General features: G+C 48.2%; 1 protein-coding gene across 1 annotated transcript in view; it reads left to right on the top strand.

The window, feature by feature from the left end:
• The window catches only part of LOC121568102 (tyrosine-protein kinase receptor UFO), an 88,052-nt gene that overhangs the window by 44,963 nt on the left and 22,601 nt on the right, over window positions 1-20,488 (top strand). Inside the window, exons 7-11 of the mRNA XM_041878691.2 lie at window positions 12,267-12,406; window positions 12,597-12,741; window positions 13,225-13,248; window positions 16,781-16,910; window positions 17,742-17,833. Coding sequence (XP_041734625.2) covers window positions 12,267-12,406; window positions 12,597-12,741; window positions 13,225-13,248; window positions 16,781-16,910; window positions 17,742-17,833 — 531 coding nt within the window. The remainder of the gene's footprint in view (window positions 1-12,266; window positions 12,407-12,596; window positions 12,742-13,224; window positions 13,249-16,780; window positions 16,911-17,741; window positions 17,834-20,488) is intronic.

Genomic DNA, 20,488 nt, shown 5'->3' with positions numbered 1-20,488 from the left:
GAGGACAAGGAAGAGAGTCAGGAGAGAGGACAAGGAAGAGAGTCAGGAGAGAGGACAAGGAGAGAGTCAGGAGAGAGGACAAGAAGAGAGTCAGGGAGAGAGGACAAGGAAGAGAGTCAGGAGAGAGGACAAGGAAGAGAGTCAGAGAGAGGACAAGGAAGAGAGTCAGGAGAGAGGACAAGAAGAGTCAGGGAGAGAGACAAGGAGAGAGTCAGGAGAGAGGACAAGGAAGAGAGTCAGGAGAGAGACAAGGAAGAGAGTCAGAGAGAGGACAAGGAAGAGCAGGAGAGAGGACAAGGAGAGAGTCAGAGAGAGGACAAGGAGAGATCAGGGAGAGAGGACAAGGAAGAGAGTCAGGAGAGAGGACAAGGAAGAGAGTCAGGGAGAGAGGACAAGGAAGAGAGTCAGGAGAGAGGACAAGGAGAGAGTCAGGGAGAGAGGACAAGGAGAGAGTCAGGAGAGGACAAGGAAGAGAGTCAGGAGAGAGGACAAGGAAGAGGTCAGGAGAACAAGAAAGGAGAGTCAGGGAGAGAGGACAAGGAAGAGAGTCAGGGAGAGAGGACAAGGAGAGAGTCAGGGAGAGAGGACAAGGAGAGAGTCAGGAGAGAGGACAAGGAAGAGAGTCAGGAGAGAGGACAAGGAAGAGAGTCAGGAGAGAGGACAAGGAAGAGAGTCAGGGAGAGAGGACAAGGAGAGAGTCAGGGAGAGAGGACAAGGAGGAGAGTCAGGGAGAGAGGACAAGGAAGAGAGTCAGGAGAGAGGACAAGAAGAGAGTCAGGAGAGAGGACAAGGGAGAGAGTCAGGAGAGAGGACAAGGAAGAGAGTCAGGGAGAGAGGACAAGGAAGAGAGTCAGGAGAGAGGACAAGGAGAGAGTCAGGAGAGAGGACAAGGAGAGAGTCAGGGAGAGAGGACAAGGAGAGAGTCAGGAGAGAGGACAAGGAGAGAGTCAGGAGAGAGGACAAGGAGAGAGTCAGGGAGAGAGGACAAGAAGAGAGTCAGGGAGAGAGACAAGGAAAGTCAGGAGAGAGGACAAGGAGAGAGTCAGGGAGAGAGGACAAGGAAGAGAGTCAGGGAGAGAGGACAAGGAGAGAGTCAGGGAGAGAGGACAAGAAAGAGAGTCAGGGAGAGAGGACAAGAAAGAGAGTCAGGGAGAGAGGACAAGAAGAGAGAGTCAGGAGAGAGGACAAGGAAGAGAGTCAGGAGAGAGGACAAGAAAGAGTCAGGGAGAGGACAAAGTCAGGGAGAGCAAGGAGAGAGTCAGGAGAGAGGACAAGAAAGAGAGTCAGGGAGAGAGGACAAGAAAGAGAGTCAGGAGAGAGGACAAGGAAGAGAGTCAGGAGAGAGGACAAGGAGAGAGTCAGGGAGAGGACAAGAAGAGAGTCAGGGAGAGAGGACAAGGAAGAGAGTCAGGAGAGAGGACAAGGAGAGAGTCAGGAGAGAGGACAAGAAAGAGAGTCAGGGAGAGAGACAAGAAAGAGAGTCAGGAGAGAGGACAAGAAAGAGAGTCAGGAGAGAGGACAAGGAGAGAGTCAGGGAGAGAGGACAAGGAGAGAGTCAGGGAGAGAGGACAAGGAAGAGAGTCAGGAGAGAGGACAAGGAGAGAGTCAGGAGAGAGGACAAGAAAGAGAGTCAGGAGAGAGGACAAGAAAGAGAGTCAGGAGAGAGGACAAGAAAGAGAGTCAGGAGAGAGGACAAGGAAGAGATTCAGGAGAGAGGACAAGGAGAGAGTCAGGAGAGAGGACAAGGAAGAGAGTCAGGGAGAGAGGACAAGGAAGAGAGTCAGGAGAGAGACAAGAAAGAGTCAGGAGAGAGGACAAGAAAGAGAGTCAGGGAGAGAGGACAAGAAAGAGAGTCAGGGAGAGAGGACAAGGAAAGAGAGTCAGGAGAGAGGACAAGGAGAGAGTCAGGGAGAGAGGACAAGGGAGAGAGTCAGGGAGAGAGGACAAGGAAGAGAGTCAGGAGAGAGGACAAGGAAGAGAGTCAGGGGAGAAATGGACAAGAAGAGAGTCAGGAGAGAGGACAAGGAAGAGAGTCAGGGAGAGAGGACAAGAAAGAGAGTCAGGGAGAGAGGACAAGGAAGAGAGTCAGGGAGAGAGGACAAGGAAGAGAGTCAGGGAGAGAGGACAAGGAAGAGAGTCAGGAGAGAGGACAAGGAAAGAGAGTCAGGGAGAGAGGACAAGAAGAGAGTCAGGAGAGAGGACAAGGAGAGAGTCAGGGAGAGAGGACAAGGAAGAGAGTCAGGAGAGAGGACAAGAAGAGAGTCAGGGGAGAGAGGACAAGGAAGAGAGTCAGGGAGAGAGGACAAGGAAGAGAGTCAGGGAAGAGAGGAAGAGAGTCAGAGAGAGACAAGGTCAGAGAGAAGAGAGTCAGAAGAGACAAGGAGAGAGTCAGGAGAGAGGACAAGAAAGAGAGTCAGGAGAGAGGACAAGGAAGAGAGTCAGGGAGAGAGGACAAGGAGAGAGTCAGGAGAGAGGACAAGAAGAGAGTCAGGGAGAGAGGACAAGGAAGAGAGTCAGGGAGAAAGGACAAGGAGAGAGTCAGGAGAGAGGACAAGAAGAGAGTCAGGAGAGAGGACAAGGAGAGAGTCAGGGAGAGAGGACAAGGAAGAGAGTCAGGAGAGAGGACAAGGAAGAGAGTCAGGGAGAGAGGACAAGGAAGAGAGTCAGGGAGAGAGGACAAGGAGAGAGTCAGGGAGAGAGGACAAGGAGAGAGTCAGGGAGAGAGGACAAGGAAGAGAGTCAGGGAGAGAGGACAAGGAGAGAGTCAGGGAGAGAGGACAAGGAGAGAGTCAGGGAGAGAGGACAAGGAGAGAGTCAGGGAGAGAGGACAAGGAGAGAGTCAGGGAGAGAGGACAAGGAAGAGAGTCAGGGAGAGAGGACAAGGAGAGAGTCAGGGAGAGAGGACAAGGAGAGAGTCAGGGAGAGAGGACAAGGAGAGAGTCAGGAGAGAGGACAAGAAAGAGAGTCAGGAGAGAGGACAAGGAAGAGAGTCAGGAGAGAGGACAAGGAGAGAGTCAGGGAGAGAGGACAAGGAGAGAGTCAGGAGAGAGGACAAGGAAGAGAGTCAGGGAGAGAGGACAAGGAGAGAGTCAGGAGAGGACAAGAAAGAGAGTCAGGAGAGAGGACAAGAGAGTCAGGGAGAGAGGACAAGGAAGAGAGTCAGGGAGAGAGGACAAGGAGAGAGTCAGGAGAGAGGACAAGAGAGAGTCAGGAGAGGACAAGGAAGAGAGTCAGGGAGAGAGGACAAGGAGAGAGTCAGGGAGAGAGGACAAGAAAGAGAGTCAGGGAGAGAGGACAAGAAAGAGAGTCAGGGAGAGAGGACAAGAAAGAGAGTCAGGGAGAGAGGACAAGGAAGAGAGTCAGGAGAGAGACAAGGAGAGAGTCAGGAGAGAGGACAAGGAGAGAGTCAGGGAGAGAGGACAAGGAAGAGAGTCAGGAGAGAGGACAAGGAAGAGAGTCAGGGAGATAGACAAGGAAAGAGAGTCAGGGAGAAAGACAAGGAAGAGAGTCAGGAGAGAGGACAAGGAAGAGAGTCAGGAGAGAGGACAAGAGAGAGTCAGGAGGAAAGAGAGAGTCAGGAGAGAGGACAAGGAAGAGAGTCAGGAGAGAGGACAAGAAGAGAGTCAGGGAGAGAGGACAAGGAAGAGAGTCAGAGAGAGGACAAGGAGAGAGTCAGGGAGAGAGGACAAAGAAGAGAGTCAGGGAGAGAGGACAAGGAAGAGAGTCAGGGAGAGAGGACAAGGAAGAGAGTCAGGGAGAGAGGACAAGGAAGAGAGTCAGGGAGAGAGGACAAGGAAGAGAGTCAGGGAGAGAGGACAAGGAGAGAGTCAGGGAGAGAGGACAAGGAGAGAGTCAGGGAGAGAGGACAAGGAAGAGAGTCAGGGAGAGAGGACAAGGAAGAGAGTCAGGGAGAGAGGACAAGGAAGAGAGTCAGGGAGAGAGGACAAGGAGAGAGTCAGGGAGAGAGGACAATGAGAGAGTCAGGGAGAGAGGACAAGGAAGAGAGTCAGGGAGAGAGGACAAGGAAGAGAGTCAGGGAGAGAGGACAAGGAAGAGAGTCAGGAGAGAGGACAAGGAAGAGAGTCAGGAGAGAGGACAAGGAAGAGAGTCAGGGAGAGAGGACAAGGAGAGAGTCAGGGAGAGAGGACAAGGAGAGAGTCAGGGAGAGAGGACAAGGAGAGAGTCAGGGAGAGAGGACAAGGAGAGAGTCAGGGAGAGAGGACAAGGAGAGAGTCAGGGAGAGAGGACAAGGAGAGAGTCAGAGAGAGAGGACAAGGAGAGAGTCAGGGAGAGAGGACAAGGAGAGAGATCAGGAGAGAGGACAAGGAAGAGAGTCAGGGAGAGAGGACAAGGAGAGAGTCAGGGAGAGAGGACAAGAAAGAGAGTCAGGGAGAGAGGACAAGAAAGAGAGTCAGGGAGAGAGGACAAGAAAGAGAGTCAGGGAGAGAGGACAAGGAAGAGAGTCAGGGAGAGAGGACAAGGAGAGAGTCAGGGAGAGAGGACAAGGAGAGAGTCAGGAGAGAGGACAAGAAGAGAGTCAGGGAGAGAGGACAAGGAGAGAGTCAGGGAGAGAGGACAAGAAAGAGAGTCAGGGAGAGAGGACAAGAAAGAGAGTCAGGGAGAGAGGACAAGGAAGAGAGTCAGGGAGAGAGGACAAGGAGAGAGTCAGGGAGAGAGGACAAGGAGAGAGTCAGGGAGAGAGGACAAGGAAGAGAGTCAGGGAGAGAGGACAAGGAGAGAGTCAGGGAGAGAGGACAAGAAAGAGAGTCAGGGAGAGAGGACAAGAAAGAGAGTCAGGGAGAGAGGACAAGAAAGAGAGTCAGGGAGAGAGGACAAGGAGAGAGTCAGGGAGAGAGGACAAGGAGAGAGTCAGGGAGAGAGGACAAGGAAGAGAGTCAGGGAGAGAGGACAAGGAGAGAGTCAGGGAGAGAGGACAAGAAAGAGAGTCAGGGAGAGAGGACAAGAAAGAGAGTCAGGGAGAGAGGACAAGAAAGAGAGTCAGGGGAGAGAGGACAAGGAAGAGAGTCAGGAGAGAGGACAAGGAGAGAGTCAGGAGAGAGGACAAGGAGAGAGTCAGGGAGAGAGGACAAGGAAGAGAGTCAGGGAGAGAGGACAAGGAGAGAGTCAGGGAGAGAGGACAAGAAAGAGAGTAAGGGAGAGAGGACAAGAAAGAGAGTCAGGGAGAGAGGACAAGAAAGAGAGTCAGGGAGAGAGGACAAGGAAGAGAGTCAGGAGAGAGGACAAGGAGAGAGTCAGGGAGAGAGGACAAGGAGAGAGTCAGGAGAGAGGACAAGGAAGAGAGTCAGGAGATAGGACAAGGAAGAGAGTCAGGAGAGAGGACAAGGAAGAGAGTCAGGGAGAGAGGACAAGGAAGAGAGTCAGGAGAGAGGACAAGGAAGAGAGTCAGGGAGAGAGGACAAGGAGAGAGTCAGGAGAGAGGACAAGGAAGAGAGTCAGGGAGAGAGGACAAGGAAGAGAGTCAGGGAGAGAGGACAAGGAAGAGAGTCAGGGAGAGAGGACAAGGAAGAGAGTCAGGGAGAGAGGACAAAGAAGAGAGTCAGGGAGAGAGGACAAGGAAGAGAGTCAGGGAGAGAGGACAAGGAAGAGAGTCAGGGAGAGAGGACAAGGAAGAGAGTCAGGGAGAGAGGACAAGGAAGAGAGTCAGGGAGAGAGGACAAGGAAGAGATAAACCACTTCTGGTTTTTATCTCAGTATGAAAATGTATGAACTCACTAACTGTAAGTCGCTCTGGATAAGAGCGTCTGCTAAATTACTAAAATGTAAATGTAATAAAGAGAGTGAGAGAGAGAGGACATGAAAAGAGAGGAAGAGAGAGCGGGGACAAGAAAGAGATGAAGAGATGTGAGTGAGAGAGAGGGGACATGAAAGAGAGGAAGAGAGTGAGAGAGAGGGGACAAGGAAGAGAGTCAGAGAGAGGGGACAAGAAAGAGAGGAAGAGAGTGAGAGAGAGGGGACAAGGAAGAGAGTCAGAGAGAGGGGACAAGAAAGAGAGGAAGAGAGTCAGAGCGAGGGGACAAGAAAGAGAGGAAGAGAGTGAGAGAGGGGACAAGAAAGAGAGGAAGAGAGTCAGAGAGAGGGGACAAGAAAGAGAGGAAGAGAGTGAGAGAGGGGACAAGAAAGAGAGGAAGAGAGTCAGAGAGAGAGGACATGAAAGAGAGGAAGAGAGAGAGCGGGGACAAGAAAGAGATGAAGAGATGAGTGAGAGAGAGGGGACATGAAAGAGAGGAAGAGAGTGAGAGAGAGGGGACAAGGAAGAGAGTCAGAGAGAGGGGACAAGAAAGAGAGGAAGAGAGTCAGAGAGAGGGGACATGAAAGAGAGGAAGAGAGTCAGAGAGAGGGGACAAGAAAGAGAGGAAGAGAGAGAGTGGGGACGAGAAAGAGATGAAGAGATGAGTGAGAGAGAGGGGACATGAAAGAGAGGAAGAGAGTGAGAGAGAGGGGACAAGGAAGAGAGTCAGAGAGAGGGGACAAGAAAGAGAGGAAGAGAGTCAGAGAGAGGGGACAAGAAAGAGAGGAAGAGAGTGAGAGAGAGAGGACAAGGAAGAGAGTCAGAGAGAGGGGACAAGAAAGAGAGGAAGAGAGTCAGAGAGAGGGGACAAGAAAGAGAGGAAGAGAGTCAGAGAGAGGGGACAAGAAAGAGAGGAAGAGAGTCAGAGAGAGGGGACAAGAAAGAGAGGAAGAGAGAGAGTGGGGACGAGAAAGAGATGAAGAGATGAGTGAGAGAGAGGGGACATGAAAGAGAGGAAGAGAGTGAGAGAGAGGGGACAAGGAAGAGAGTCAGAGAGAGGGGACAAGAAAGAGAGGAAGAGAGTCAGAGAGAGGGGACAAGAAAGAGAGGAAGAGAGTGAGAGAGAGAGGACAAGGAAGAGAGTCAGAGAGAGGGGACAAGAAAGAGAGGAAGAGAGTCAGAGAGAGGGGACAAGAAAGAGAGGAAGAGAGTCAGAGAGAGGGGACAAGAAAGAGACGAAGAGAGTCAGAGAGAGGGGACAAGAAAGAGAGGAAGAGAGTCAGAGAGAGAGGACATGAAATAGAGGAAGAGAGAGAGCGGGGACAAGAAAGAGATGAAGAGATGAGTGAGAGAGAGGGGACATGAAAGAGAGGAAGAGAGTGAGAGAGAGGGGACAAGGAAGATAGTCAGAGAGAGGGGACAAGAAAGAGAGGAAGAGAGTGAGAGAGAGAGGACAAGGAAGAGAGTCAGAGAGAGGGGACAAGAAAGAGAGGAAGAGAGTCAGAGAGAGGGGACATGAAAGAGAGGAAGAGAGTCAGAGAGAGGGGACAAGAAAGAGAGGAAGAGAGAGAGCGGGGACAAGAAAGAGATGAAGAGATGAGTGAGAGAGAGGGGACATGAAAGAGAGGAAGAGAGTGAGAGAGAGGGGACAAGGAAGAGAGTCAGAGAGAGGGGACAAGAAAGAGAGGAAGAGAGTCAGAGAGAGGGGACAAGAAAGAGAGGAAGAGAGTCAGAGAGAGGGGACAAGAAAGAGAGGAAGAGAGTCAGAGAGAGAGGACAAGAAAGAGAGGAAGAGAGTCAGAGAGAGGGGACAAGAAAGAGAGGAAGTGAGTCAGAGAGAGGGGACAAGAAAGAGAGGAAGAGAGTCAGAGAGAGGGGACAAGAAAGAGATGAAGAGAGTGAGAGAGAGGGGACAAGAAAGAGAGGAAGAGAGTCAGAGAGAGGGGACAAGAAAGAGATGAAGAGAGTCAGAGAGAGGGGACAAGAAAGAGAGGAAGAGAGTCAGAGAGAGGGGACAAGAAAGAGAGGAAGAGAGTCAGAGAGAGAGGACATGAAAGAGAGGAAGAGAGAGAGCGGGGACAAGAAAGAGATGAAGAGATGAGTGAGAGAGAGGGGACATGAAAGAGAGGAAGAGAGTGAGAGAGAGGGGACAAGGAAGATAGTCAGAGAGAGGGGACAAGAAAGAGAGGAAGAGAGTGAGAGAGAGAGGACAAGGAAGAGAGTCAGAGAGAGGGGGACAAGAAAGAGAGGAAGAGAGTCAGAGAGAGGGGACATGAAAGAGAGGAAGAGAGTCAGAGAGAGGGGACAAGAAAGAGAGGAAGAGAGAGAGCGGGGACAAGAAAGAGATGAAGAGATGAGTGAGAGAGAGGGGACATGAAAGAGAGGAAGAGAGTGAGAGAGAGGGGACAAGGAAGAGAGTTAGAGAGAGGGGACAAGAAAGAGAGGAAGAGAGTCAGAGAGAGGGGACAAGAAAGAGAGGAAGAGAGTCAGAGAGAGGGGACAAGAAAGAGAGGAAGAGAGTCAGAGAGAGAGGACAAGAAAGAGAGGAAGAGAGTCAGAGAGAGGGGACAAGAAAGAGAGGAAGTGAGTCAGAGAGAGGGGACAAGAAAGAGAGGAAGAGAGTCAGAGAGAGGGGACAAGAAAGAGATGAAGAGAGTGAGAGAGAGGGGACAAGAAAGAGAGGAAGAGAGTCAGAGAGAGGGGACAAGAAAGAGAGGAAGAGAGTCAGAGAGAGGGGACAAGAAAGAGAGGAAGAGAGTCAGAGAGAGGGGACAAGAAAGAGAGGAAGAGAGTCAGAGAGAGAGGACATGAAAGAGAGGAAGAGAGAGAGCGGGGACAAGAAAGAGATGAAGAGATGAGTGAGAGAGAGGGGACATGAAAGAGAGGAAGAGAGTGAGAGAGAGGGGACAAGGAAGATAGTCAGAGAGAGGGGACAAGAAAGAGAGGAAGAGAGTGAGAGAGAGAGGACAAGGAAGAGAGTCAGAGAGAGGGGACAAGAAAGAGAGGAAGAGAGTCAGAGAGAGGGGACATGAAAGAGAGGAAGAGAGTCAGAGAGAGGGGACAAGAAAGAGAGGAAGAGAGAGAGCGGGGACAAGAAAGAGATGAAGAGATGAGTGAGAGAGAGGGGACATGAAAGAGAGGAAGAGAGTGAGAGAGAGGGGACAAGGAAGAGAGTCAGAGAGAGGGGACAAGAAAGAGAGGAAGAGAGTCAGAGAGAGGGGACAAGAAAGAGAGGAAGAGAGTGAGAGAGAGAGGACAAGGAAGAGAGTCAGAGAGAGGGGACAAGAAAGAGAGGAAGAGAGTCAGAGAGAGGGGACAAGAAAGAGAGGAAGAGAGTGAGAGAGAGGGGACAAGGAAGAGAGTCAGAGAGAGGGGACAAGAAAGAGAGGAAGAGAGTCAGAGAGAGGGGACAAGAAAGAGAGGAAGTCAAAACAACCCAGGGACGGCCAGCCCACTACATCCTGACCCCTGGCCCTTAGATCTTGGCCGGTAGCCCCAGTACAGTTCTGGCTCCTGTATCCCACCACACCCTGATCTGATAGCTGCTAACTGTTAGCTGTTGATGTTAGCCTGTTGGTGTTTGTGGTTGATGTTAGCCTGTTGGTGTTAGCCTGTTGGTGTTAGCAGTTGATGTGAGCCTGTTGGTGTTAGTAATTTGGTGTTAGCCTGTTGGTGTTAGCCTGTTGGTGTTAGCCTGTTGGTGTCAGCTTGTTGGTGTTAGCTGTTGATGTTAGCATGTTGGTGTCAGCCTGTTGGTGTTAGCCTGTTGGTGTCAGCCTGTTGGTGTTAGCCTGTTGGTGTTAGCAGTTGGTGTTAGCCTGTTGGTGTTAGTATTGATGTTAGCCTGTTGGCGTTAGCGGTTGATGTTAGCCTGTTGGTGTTTACATTTACATTTACATTTTAGTCATTTAGCAGACGCTCTTATCCAGAGCGACTTACAGGAGCAATTAGGGTTAAGTGCCTTGCTCAAGGGCACAATTATGTCATTTAGCAGACGCTCTTATCCAGAGCGACTACAAATTGGTGCATTCACCCTATAGCCAGTGGGATAACCACTTTACAATTATACTTTTTTTTTTCTTTTTTTTTTTTGGGGGGGTGTGGGGGTGTAGAAGGATTACTTTATCCTATCCCAGGTGTTCCTTAAAGAGGTGGGGTTTCAAATGTCTCCGGAAGGTGGTGAGTGACTCCGCTGTCCTGGCGTCGTGAGGGAGCTTGTTCCACCATTGGGGTGCCAGAGCAGCGAACAGCTTTGACTGGGCTGAGCGGGAACTATGCTTCCGCAGAGGAAGGGGAGCCAGCAGGCCAGAGGTGGATGAACGCAATGCCCTCGCCTGGGTGTAGGGACTGATCAGAGCCTGAAGGTACGGAGGTGCCGTTCCCCTCACTGCTCCATAGGCAAGCACCATGGTCTTGTAACGGATGCGAGCTTCAACTGGAAGCCAGTGGAGTGTGCGGAGGTGGGGGGTGACGTGAGAGAACTTGGGAAGGTTGAACACCAGACGGGCTGCGGCATTCTGGATGAGTTGTAGGGGTTTAATGGCACAGGCAGGGAGCCCAGCCCTGCCTGTGTTAGCGGTTGATGTTAGCCTGTTGGTGTTAGCGGTTGATGTTAGCCTGCTCTGTCTGTCAATAACCCAGTCAGAGCACATGGAGAGAGATGGGAAAGGCTCCTGGTGTTGTCTCAGTGTCCAGCAATTGAACCCACCTCTAGAAACCCCTCTCTGTCCTTCTGCCAATGTACCTATTCAATACATCTCTCTCACTCTAGGCTATATCTATATCTTTTCCTATGTATTTCTCTGATATCACATGTTTTTATGGATTCTGGAGCACATGACCATAACTAGGGCCTGGAGTTTTTCCTGATTGAGTTACATGTTCAGCAAAACATTCAAGAAAGTATTTAAGGTATATGTTATTGTGTATAGCTTTGAATGGGTAACCTGTGAAATACAGCGCTTTCGGAAAGTATTCAGACCCCTTGACTTTTTCCACATTTTGTTTTACGTTACAGCCTTCTTCTAAAATGGATTACATTTCCCTCATCAATCTACACACAATACCCCATAATGACAAAGCGAAAACAAGTTTTTAGAAATTTTTGCAAATGTAAAAAAAATACAAAACTGAAATATGACATTTACATAAGTATTCAGACCCTTAACTCAGTACTGACGCTACAAGCTTGGCACACCTGTATTTGGGGAGTTTCTCCCATTCTTCTCTGCAGATCCTCTCAAGCTCTGTCAGGTTGGATGGGGAGTGTCGCTGCACAGCTATTTTCAGGTCTCTCCAGAGATGTTCGATCGGGTTCAAGTCCGGGCTCTGGCTTGGCCACTCAAGGACATTCAGAGACTTGTCCCGAAGCCACTCCTGCGTTGTCTTGGCTGTGTGCTTAGGGTCTTTGTCCTGTTGGAAGGTGAACCTTTGCCCCAGTCTGAGGTCCTGAGCACTCTGGAGCAGGTTTTCATCAAGGATCTCTCTGTACTTTGCTCCGTTCATCTTTCCCTCACTCCTTCCCAGCCACCACCATGCTTCAACATAAGGATGGTGCCAGGTTTCCTCCAGACATGACACTTGGCATTCAAGCCAAATAATTCAATCTTGGTTTCATCAGACCAGAGAATCTTGTTTCTCATGGTCTGAGAGTCCTTTAGGCGCCTTTTGGCAAACTCCAAGCGGCCTGTCATGTAGTGGCTTCCTTCTGGCCACTCTACCATAAAGGCCTGATTGGTGGAGTGCTGCAGAGATGGTTGTCCTTCTGGAAGGTTCTCCCATCTCCACAGAGGAACTCTGGAGCTCTGTTAGAGTGACCATCAGGTTCTTGGTCACCTCCCCAGCTCTAGGAAGTGTCTTGGTGGTTCCAAACTTCTTCCATTTAAGCATGATGGAGGCCACTGTGTTCTTGGGGACCTTCATTGCTGCAGAAATGTTTTGGTACCCTTCCCCAGATCTGTGCCTCGACACAATCCTGTCTCTGAGCTCTACGGACAATTCCTTCGACCTCATGGCTTGGTTTTTGCTCTGACATGCACTATCAGCTATGGTACCTTATATAGACAGGTGTGTGCCTTTCCAAATCATGTCCAAACAATTGAATTTACCACAGGTGGACTCCAATCAAATGGTAAAAACATCTCAAGTATGATCAATGGAAACAGGATGCACCTGAGCTCAATTTTGAGTCTCATAGCAAAGGATCAGAATACTTGTGTAAATAAGGCATTTCTATTTTTTATTTGTAATACATTTTCTACAAATTGAAAAAAACTGTTTTCGCTTTGTCATTATGGGGTATTGTGTGTAGATTGATGAGGAAACATTGTATTTAATCCATTTTAAAATAAGGCTTTAACGTTACAAAATGAGGAAAAAGGGAAGGGGTCTGAATACTTTCCGAATGCACTGTATATTGTGTTGTGTACCATGTGTACTATGTACAGAATGGCGGTTTGACAACCGTCTGTCTCTCTCTCCCAAGCTGTCTTGTGTAACCTGTGTTGTTTCCCCCCAGTGCCCGACGGACCTCCGGTGAATGTGAGTGGGGTGTTAAACGGGACAGATGTGATGATCAGCTGGGAGGAACCAGACGGAAGGATCAACGGAGACTTACAGGGGTACCTGCTGGAGTACAGCACCCCCAATATGGAACAGGTCAGTGTGTATAACACACACACACATGCAGGCACGCACACACACACACTTTTGTGCACGGCCAACACAAATCTGTTGACCTATTCTGAACACATACTGCACACATCATGACTACACAGCTACATACAGTATGGTGTTGAGGTAGGACTAACTTGACTAACATCAGGCTGTCTCTGTCTCTCTCTCCCAGACTGTAGTGGACACGGGTCTCTACACGGAGCTGTCCATCAACCTGTCCGTCCCTCTCTCTAACGTGTCCTTCAGGGTGTGTGCCTACACCAAGGCAGGACAGGGGCCATGGACCCCCCAACACACCCTCACCCTCATCCCCCCTGGTGAGAGAGAGAGAGAGAGAGAGAGAGAGAGAGAGAGAGAGAGAGAGAGAGAGAGAGAGAGAGAGAGAGAGAGAGAGAGAGAGAGAGAGAGAGAGAGAGAGCGAGAGAGAGAGAGAGAGAGAACAGTGGAGTGAGAGAAAGGGAGAAGAGAGAGAGAGAGAGAGAGAGAGAGAGAGAGAGAGAGAGAGAGAGAGAGAGAGAGAGAGAGAGAGAGAGAGAACAGTGGAGTGAGAGAAAGAGAGAGAGAGGGGAGGGGGAACAGAGGAGCCAGAGAGAGGAGAGAGAGAGAGAGAGAGGGGAGGGGGAACAGAGGATAGAGAGAGGGAAGGGGGAACAGAGGAGAGGGAGAGGGATGGGTGGTCAAGTAAAAATGGATTGTGGAAAGATGGGCATTGGAATTAAATAGTAGATGATAGTTATGAAGTTAGTAGTTTAACTGAACTGTTTATTTACATTATGGCTTTTATTTGTTCTGTTTCACAGAAATGGGAGAGCTACAATCCAGAGGTACGCAATGACACACACTACACAGACACATGCAAACCCGCAGACGCACACGCACAGTCTACTAATAGTGTCTCATGGAGTTTTTCTGACCACAGAGTTTTCCTTCTCCTTCTGTTTCTCTGAGACTGTGGTCTCCTGTGAACCTCATAGTTTTCCTTCTCCTTTTGAGAATAGGGAAGGAAGATAGAAAGGAGAAGAATAGAGGGGGAGGAGGGAGGGGAGGTGGGGGGAGGATGGGGAGGGGGTAGGAGAGGGAGGAGGGGAGGAGGGGGAAGGAGATGGAGGTGGGGGAGGATGGGGAGGGAGGAGAGGGAGGAGGGGAGGAGGAGAGATGGAGGTGGGGGGAGGATGGGGAGGATGGGGAGGAGGGGGAGGATGGGGAGGAGAGGGAGGGGGGAGGATGGGGAGGAGAGGGAGGAGGGGGGAGGATGGGGAGAGAGGGAGGAGGAGGATGGGGAGGAGGGAGGAGGGGGGAGGATGGGGAGGAGAGGGAGGAGGAGGGAGGAGATGGAGGAGGGGGAGGAGGAGGGAGGGGGGAGGAGGGAGAGGGAGGCGGAGACGTGTCATACATATTTATAACCAATAACAGAACAGAGTAGAGGAGCATCTCTGTTTGCTTAGGCTAATAGGACCAGACTCACACACTACACAACAATAAGAATGAGAGAGGGAGAGAAAGTGGGAAATGTTTTTTTCGGCAGGGAGAAAGAGGGGGATATCTAGTGTGAGAGGACGAGTGTCAGCTAGTTTTGGGAGAGAGATGTGGGTAGACTTTTTGAAGTGGGCGGAGGGTGAGAAAATATATATTAAGTGGGAGAAAAGAGGGAAGGAGTGAGAGAGGGATGTTTTCTGTGTGAGGGAAGTTGTAATGAACAGCATTAGGTATCAGACAGACACCTAACCCAGAGGAACTGAGGTCACTAAGTTGTTATAGCCGTTAATAATGAGGTATAATATATATATATATATATATAAAATGTAATGTAATGTAATGTAATGTAATATAATATATACCATAGTAAAATAACAGAGAGAGAGGAGACCATAGTACAAAAACACAGAGAGGGTGGCTGAAGTCACAGACTGATCTCTCTGCTACCGCACGGCAAGCGATACCGGTGCGCCAAGTCTAGGTCCAAAAGGCTCCTTAACGGCTTCTACCCCCAGACCCCTGAACAGCCAATCATGGTTACCCGGACTATTTGCAATGACATTTGATTTGATTTGAGAGAGAGAGAGAGAGAGAGAGAGAGACATTAGTAAATTATAAAACGTATTGTTTGGATCCTGGATGCTGATTGGACGAGCAGCATTCCAAGCCATGCTGTATTGTCCATCACAGACACACCTAAAGTTGAAGTCGGAGGTTTACATACACCTTCGCCAAGTACATTTAAACTCAGTTTTTCACAATTCCTGACATTTAATCCTAGTAAAAATTCCCTGTCTTAGGTCAATTAGGAGCACCACTTTATTTTAAGAATGTGAAATGTCCGAATAATAGTAGAGATAATTATTTATTTCAGCTTTTATATCTTTCATCACATTCCCAGTGGGTCAGAAGTTTACATACACTCAATTAGTATTTGGTAGCATTGCCTTTAAATTGTTTAACTTGGGTCAAACATTTCGGGTAGCCTTCCACAAGCTTCCCACAATAAGTTGGGTGAATTTTGGCCCATTCCTCCTGACAGAGCTGGTGTAACTGAGTCAGGTTTGTAGGCCTCCTTGCTCGCTCACGCTTTTTCAGTTCTGCCAACAAATGTTCTATAGGATTGAGGTCAGGGCTTTGTGATGGCCACCAATACCTTGACTTTGTTGTCCTTAAGCCATTTTGCCACAACTTTGGAAGTATGCTTGGGGACATTGTCCATTTGGAAGACCCATTTGCGACCAAGCTTTAACTTCCTGACTGATGTCATGAGGTGTTGCTTCAATATATCCACGTAATTTTCCTTCCTCATGATGCCTCACTGTCTGCCTGTCCGACCTCGGAAACAATGTTTCACTTTAGAATTTCGATAGTACCATACATATAGACTTTTTCTGCATCAACGTCATTATCATGGACATATCCAAGTAAATGACAATAGAAAAAATGTCTGTCTGTCTCTGTCTCTCTCTCCCAGGTTTTAGTGCAGGAAAGTGCAGCTAGTGTACTGTCATTCCAGGTTCAATGTTTGACTTGGGGTGTGTTTGTAAATTCAGTCTGGAGTGCGCTCTAGTGCGCTCTGTGCATTCTTAAATTCAGAGCGTTTCGCTCTCGGAGTGTACAGAGCGCACACTGGACGCTCTTGCCAAGGATTAGGGTTGATCCGAGCTTTCTGACCTCACAATGGCAGTCAAGCCCCCAAGCTAACTGGCTAACGTTGGCTAGCTAGCTAGCTACTTCCAGACACAAATGAGAGAACACTTCACTCTGACCATTTTACTCGTTAGGCTGTTTTCATGTTATCCAGATAGTTGGTGACTGTAACTGTGCTGCTGGCAACAATTTAATTACGCTTTTTTGCCGACCGTTTACTGACACCGGCCATATTCAACGGGTGTTGAGCGTTCGTAAATTCATCAGTTATTCTGAATTTACTTGATTGAGTTAGCTGAAGTTGGCTAGCTAGCTAGAAGTTATCCAGCCTGCATAGCAACAATTTTGTTTAGAACAGACAACCAGTCCTTTTGCATAGGAACCAAAAATAATTAACGACTGGGTTGAGTCTGCAGCAACAAAATAACTAACAACCTGATTTTTTGTCTGGACTATATCTTCTGGTGGAATGACGTTGTATGAATTTACTTATCAAAATAAAGTTTTAATGAAAATATGTAATTCAGTGTTATTTTAATATGTTGGTAACAGTTTTCTAATGGTTAGTGCTGTATCATGAAGAGAGTAAGGTTAATGGTCTCTTGTGCCTTTTTGCTTGTAGCTGCAATATGTAACTTTTTGGGCCACCCGACCAAATTCACATAGAAATGCATAGGTCTGTCATTCTCATTGAAAGCAAGTCTAAGAAGCGGTAGATCTGTTCTATGTGTGCTATTTCTATGCTTCCCGTTCCTAAATTTCATTTTTTGCTTGATCAACGCTAACACGAGCTTAATTAGTGTTGATTACAGCCTGTAGGAAACTACACACCCTGACCTATACTAACCCTCTACTATAACCCCCATAGACACACATGAGTGCATTCACACAACACACACAAACACATACACACAAACGCATTCACGCAACACACACACACACACACACACACACAAACGCATTCACACAGCACACACACACACGCATTCACACAACACACACACACATACACACACACACGCATTCACACAACACACACACACATACGCATTCACACAACACACACACACATACGCATTCACACAACACACACACACATACACACACACACATTCACACAACACACACACCCTGCAGTAACCCCAGTAGCACTGCTTCTCCAGAAACTCTGTTCTTTTCTTTAAAGAACAACATGACTGAACTCCCCCCCCCCCACCCCCACCCCAGGTATCTCCTTCCAGCCGCCCTTCTCTTGGCACTGGTGGTATGTTGTCATGGCGATAGCTGTTGCCGTGGCGCTAGCGGTCCTCATGGCGGTGTACGTGGCCAAACTACGGAGGAAGGAGACACGCTTTGGGTGAGTAGGCTCCTCAGTCTCCCAGATGGAGTGTGTGTGTGATGTAATGGTAAATGTCATGTATTAGCTAATCCAAGAACACAGGGTTTTCTCTCTTTGTGTCAGCATGCATTCTGGTGCCTTTAGAATCACCCTTTAGAATGACCCTAGAGCCCATCTGTTTTATAACTCTATGGATTCTGTCATATTAGAGAAAGGTTCTACAGCTGTGTTTGTGCATCTGACTGCAGGTGTGTATGTGTGTTTGCGTGTGTGTGTGTGTGTGTGTGTGTGTGTGTGTGTGTGTTTGACGTCATGGCATCTGTCAAGCCAAGAATGCAGGGTTATTTTCTTGTACTATTTGTGTCAGTTCTTAATACATTCGGCAGCATTTGGAGAGTCTACAACCCATTTGGAGAGTCTACAACCCATTTGGAGAGTCTATAACCCATTCAGAGAGTCTATAACCCATTTGGAGAGTCTATAACCCATTTGGAGACTCTAGAACCCATTTGGAGACTCTAGAACCCATTTGGAGACACTAGAACCCCTCTCGAGATTCTAGAACCCATTTGGAGACTCTAGAACCCATTTGGAGACTCTATAACCCATTTGGAGACTCTAGAACCCATTTGGAGACTCTAGAACCCATTTAGAAACGCTAGAACCCCTCTGGAGATTCTAGAACCCATTTGGAGACTTGAACCCATCTGTTCTGATCAGACTCAGATTCCTTCACAATACAGACATGTTCTTCTTCAGCTGTGCTTGTCCATCTGACTGCAGGTGTGACAACTGATTTATGTTTCTATGTTTTTCTATGTGTGTGTGTGTGTGTGTGTGTGTTAACAGGGAAGCGTTTGAGCCCATGATGGAGAGTGGAGAGCTGGTGGTGAGGTACAGAGCACGACGTACATACAGCCGCAGGACCACTGAGGCCACATGTGAGTCTCTCTGTCTGTCTATACCTGTCCCTCTGTCTGTCTATACCTGTCCCTCTGTCTGTCTGTCTGTCTGTCTGTCTATACCTGTCCCTCTGTCTGTCTGTCTGTCTATACCTGTCCCTCTGTCTGTCTGTCTGTCTGTCTGTCTATACCTGTCCCTCTGTCTGTCTGTCCATACCTGTCCCTCTGTCTGTCTGTCTGTCTGTCTGTCTATACCTGTCCCTCTGTCTGTCTGTCTGTCTGTCTGTCTGTCTATACCTGTCCCTCTGTCTGTCTGTCTATACCTGTCCCTCTGTCTGTCTGTCTGTCTGTCTATACCTGTCCCTCTGTCTGTCTGTCTGTCTATACCTGTCCCTCTGTCTGTCTGTCTGTCTGTCTATACCTGTCCCTCTGTCTGTCTGTCTGTCTATACCTGTCCCTCTGTCTGTCTGTCTGTCTGTCTGTCTGTCTATACCTGTCCCTCTGTCTGTCTGTCCATACCTGTCCCTCTGTCTGTCTATACCTGTCCCTCTGTCTGTCTGTCCATACCTGTCCCTCTGTCTGTCTATACCTGTCCCTCTGTCTGTCTATACCTGTCCCTCTGTCTGTCTGTCTGTCTGTCTGTCTGTCTGTCTGTCTGTCTGTCTATACCAGTCCCTCTGTCTGTCTGTCCATACCTGTCCCTCTGTCTGTCCATACCTGTCCCTCTGTCTGTCTGTCTATACCTGTCCCTCTGTCTGTCTGTCTGTCTGTCTGTCTGTCTGTCTGTCTGTCTGTCTGTCTGTCTATACCAGTCCCTCTGTCTGTCTGTCCATACCTGTCCCTCTGTCTGTCTATACCTGTCCCTCTGTCTGTCTATACCTGTCCCTCTGTCTGTCTGTCTATACCAGTCCCTCTGTCTGTCTGTCTGTCTGTCTGTCTGTCTGTGTCTGTCTGTCTGTCTGTCTATACCTGTCCCTCTGTCTGTCTGTCTATACCTGTCCCTCTGTCTGTCTGTCTATACCTGTCCCTCTGTCTGTCTGTCCATACCTGTCCCTCTGTCTGTCTGACCTTAGAGCATCAGTGTTTGGGGGCCTGAATGTCTATAAACTCTAATGTAGACCTGGCAAACCAGGTGTGTGACCTCAGTAACCTTCATGGATCTAAGTGGCAGGAAGTAGTTACCCTTTCCTGCCCTAAAGCACCTGTCCATACCCGTGTCTGACTATGATAGTTACCTGATCCTAAAGAGTCTGTATGTCAAACATACCTACCTGATCCTAGAGCAGTGGAAGAGGAGCGTCTCTCTACATGTCTTTACATGTAACTGACCTCAGGATATCATTTATATAGCTAGATGGGTAGAGTCTCCCTGTCAACCTGCCTGTTTTTCTCTGGTATATACCTGACACCAGAGATGGAAGCAAGCCTGCCCCAACATATACTCCTCCATTGATAAAAATAGTACTATTCCAACATACAGTATACTGTACCACCTTTACAATACTACATACATACAGTATACTATGCCACCTATACAATACTACATACATACAGTATACTATGCCACCTATACAATACTACATACATACAGTATACTATACCACCTTTACAATACTACATACATACAGTATACTATGCCACCTATACAATACTACATAAATACTGTATACTATACCACCTATACAATACTACATACATACTGTATGCTATGCCTGTATACTGTATTCCCTCTCTGCCTGTGACTGCCTGGCCCAACACAGTACATCACTGTCCTATAGAGGAGCACAGATGAGGACAGGACAGTATAATAACCAGGGTGTGTTTTTAGATCATTCCACCCAGAGATAAGCTGAGCTTAGCATTAATGCAGTATCTGTCTGCAGCTGGCAAAACAGCCCTCTACAGCCAAGTACCATACAGTAGAGCGCAGTAGAGTAGAGTAGAGTATAGTATAGTAGCGTACAGTAGAGTATAGTATAGTAGCGTACAGTAGAGTATAGTAGCGTACAATAGAGTATAGTAGCGTACAGTAGAGTATAGTAGCGTACAGTAGAGTAGAGTATAGTAGCTTACAGTAGAGTATAGTAGCCTACAGTAGAGTATAGTAGCGTACAGTAGAGTATAGTAGTGTACAGTAGAGTAGAGTATAGTAGCTTACAGTAGAGTATAGTAGCGTACAGTAGAGTATAGTAGCGTACAGTAGAGTAGAGTATAGTAGCGTACAGTAGATTAGAGTATAGTAGCGTACAGTAGAGTATAGTAGCGTACAGTAGAGTATAGTAGCATACAGTAGAGTACAGTATAGTAGCGTGCAGTAGAGTATAGTAGCGTACAGTAGAGTATAATAGAGTACAGTAGAGTAGAGTATAGTAGCGTTCAGTAGAGTATAGTAGCGTACAGTAGAGTATAGTAGCGTACAGTAGAGTATAGTAGCGTACAGTAGAGTATAGTAGCGTACAGTAGAGTATAGTAGCGTACAGTAGAGTAGAGTATAGTAGCGTACAGTAGAGTATAGTAGAGTACAGCACAGAACAGTAGAGCACAGTAGAGTAGTATAGTAGAGCACAGTAGAGCACAGTAGAGTAGAGTGCAGTACAGTACAGTACAGTGGAGTATAATCAGTCTCTTATGTTAACAGTACTCACCAGTTAATACATGGGATGTTACTTCTGATCTGATTACAGTTATTACATG

This window comes from Coregonus clupeaformis, chromosome 6 (genome assembly GCF_020615455.1).
Source record: "Coregonus clupeaformis isolate EN_2021a chromosome 6, ASM2061545v1, whole genome shotgun sequence".
NCBI lineage: Eukaryota > Metazoa > Chordata > Actinopteri > Salmoniformes > Salmonidae > Coregonus > Coregonus clupeaformis.
Note: the sequence above shows the minus strand (reverse complement) of the source record. Positions and strands in the feature narration are given on the sequence as shown.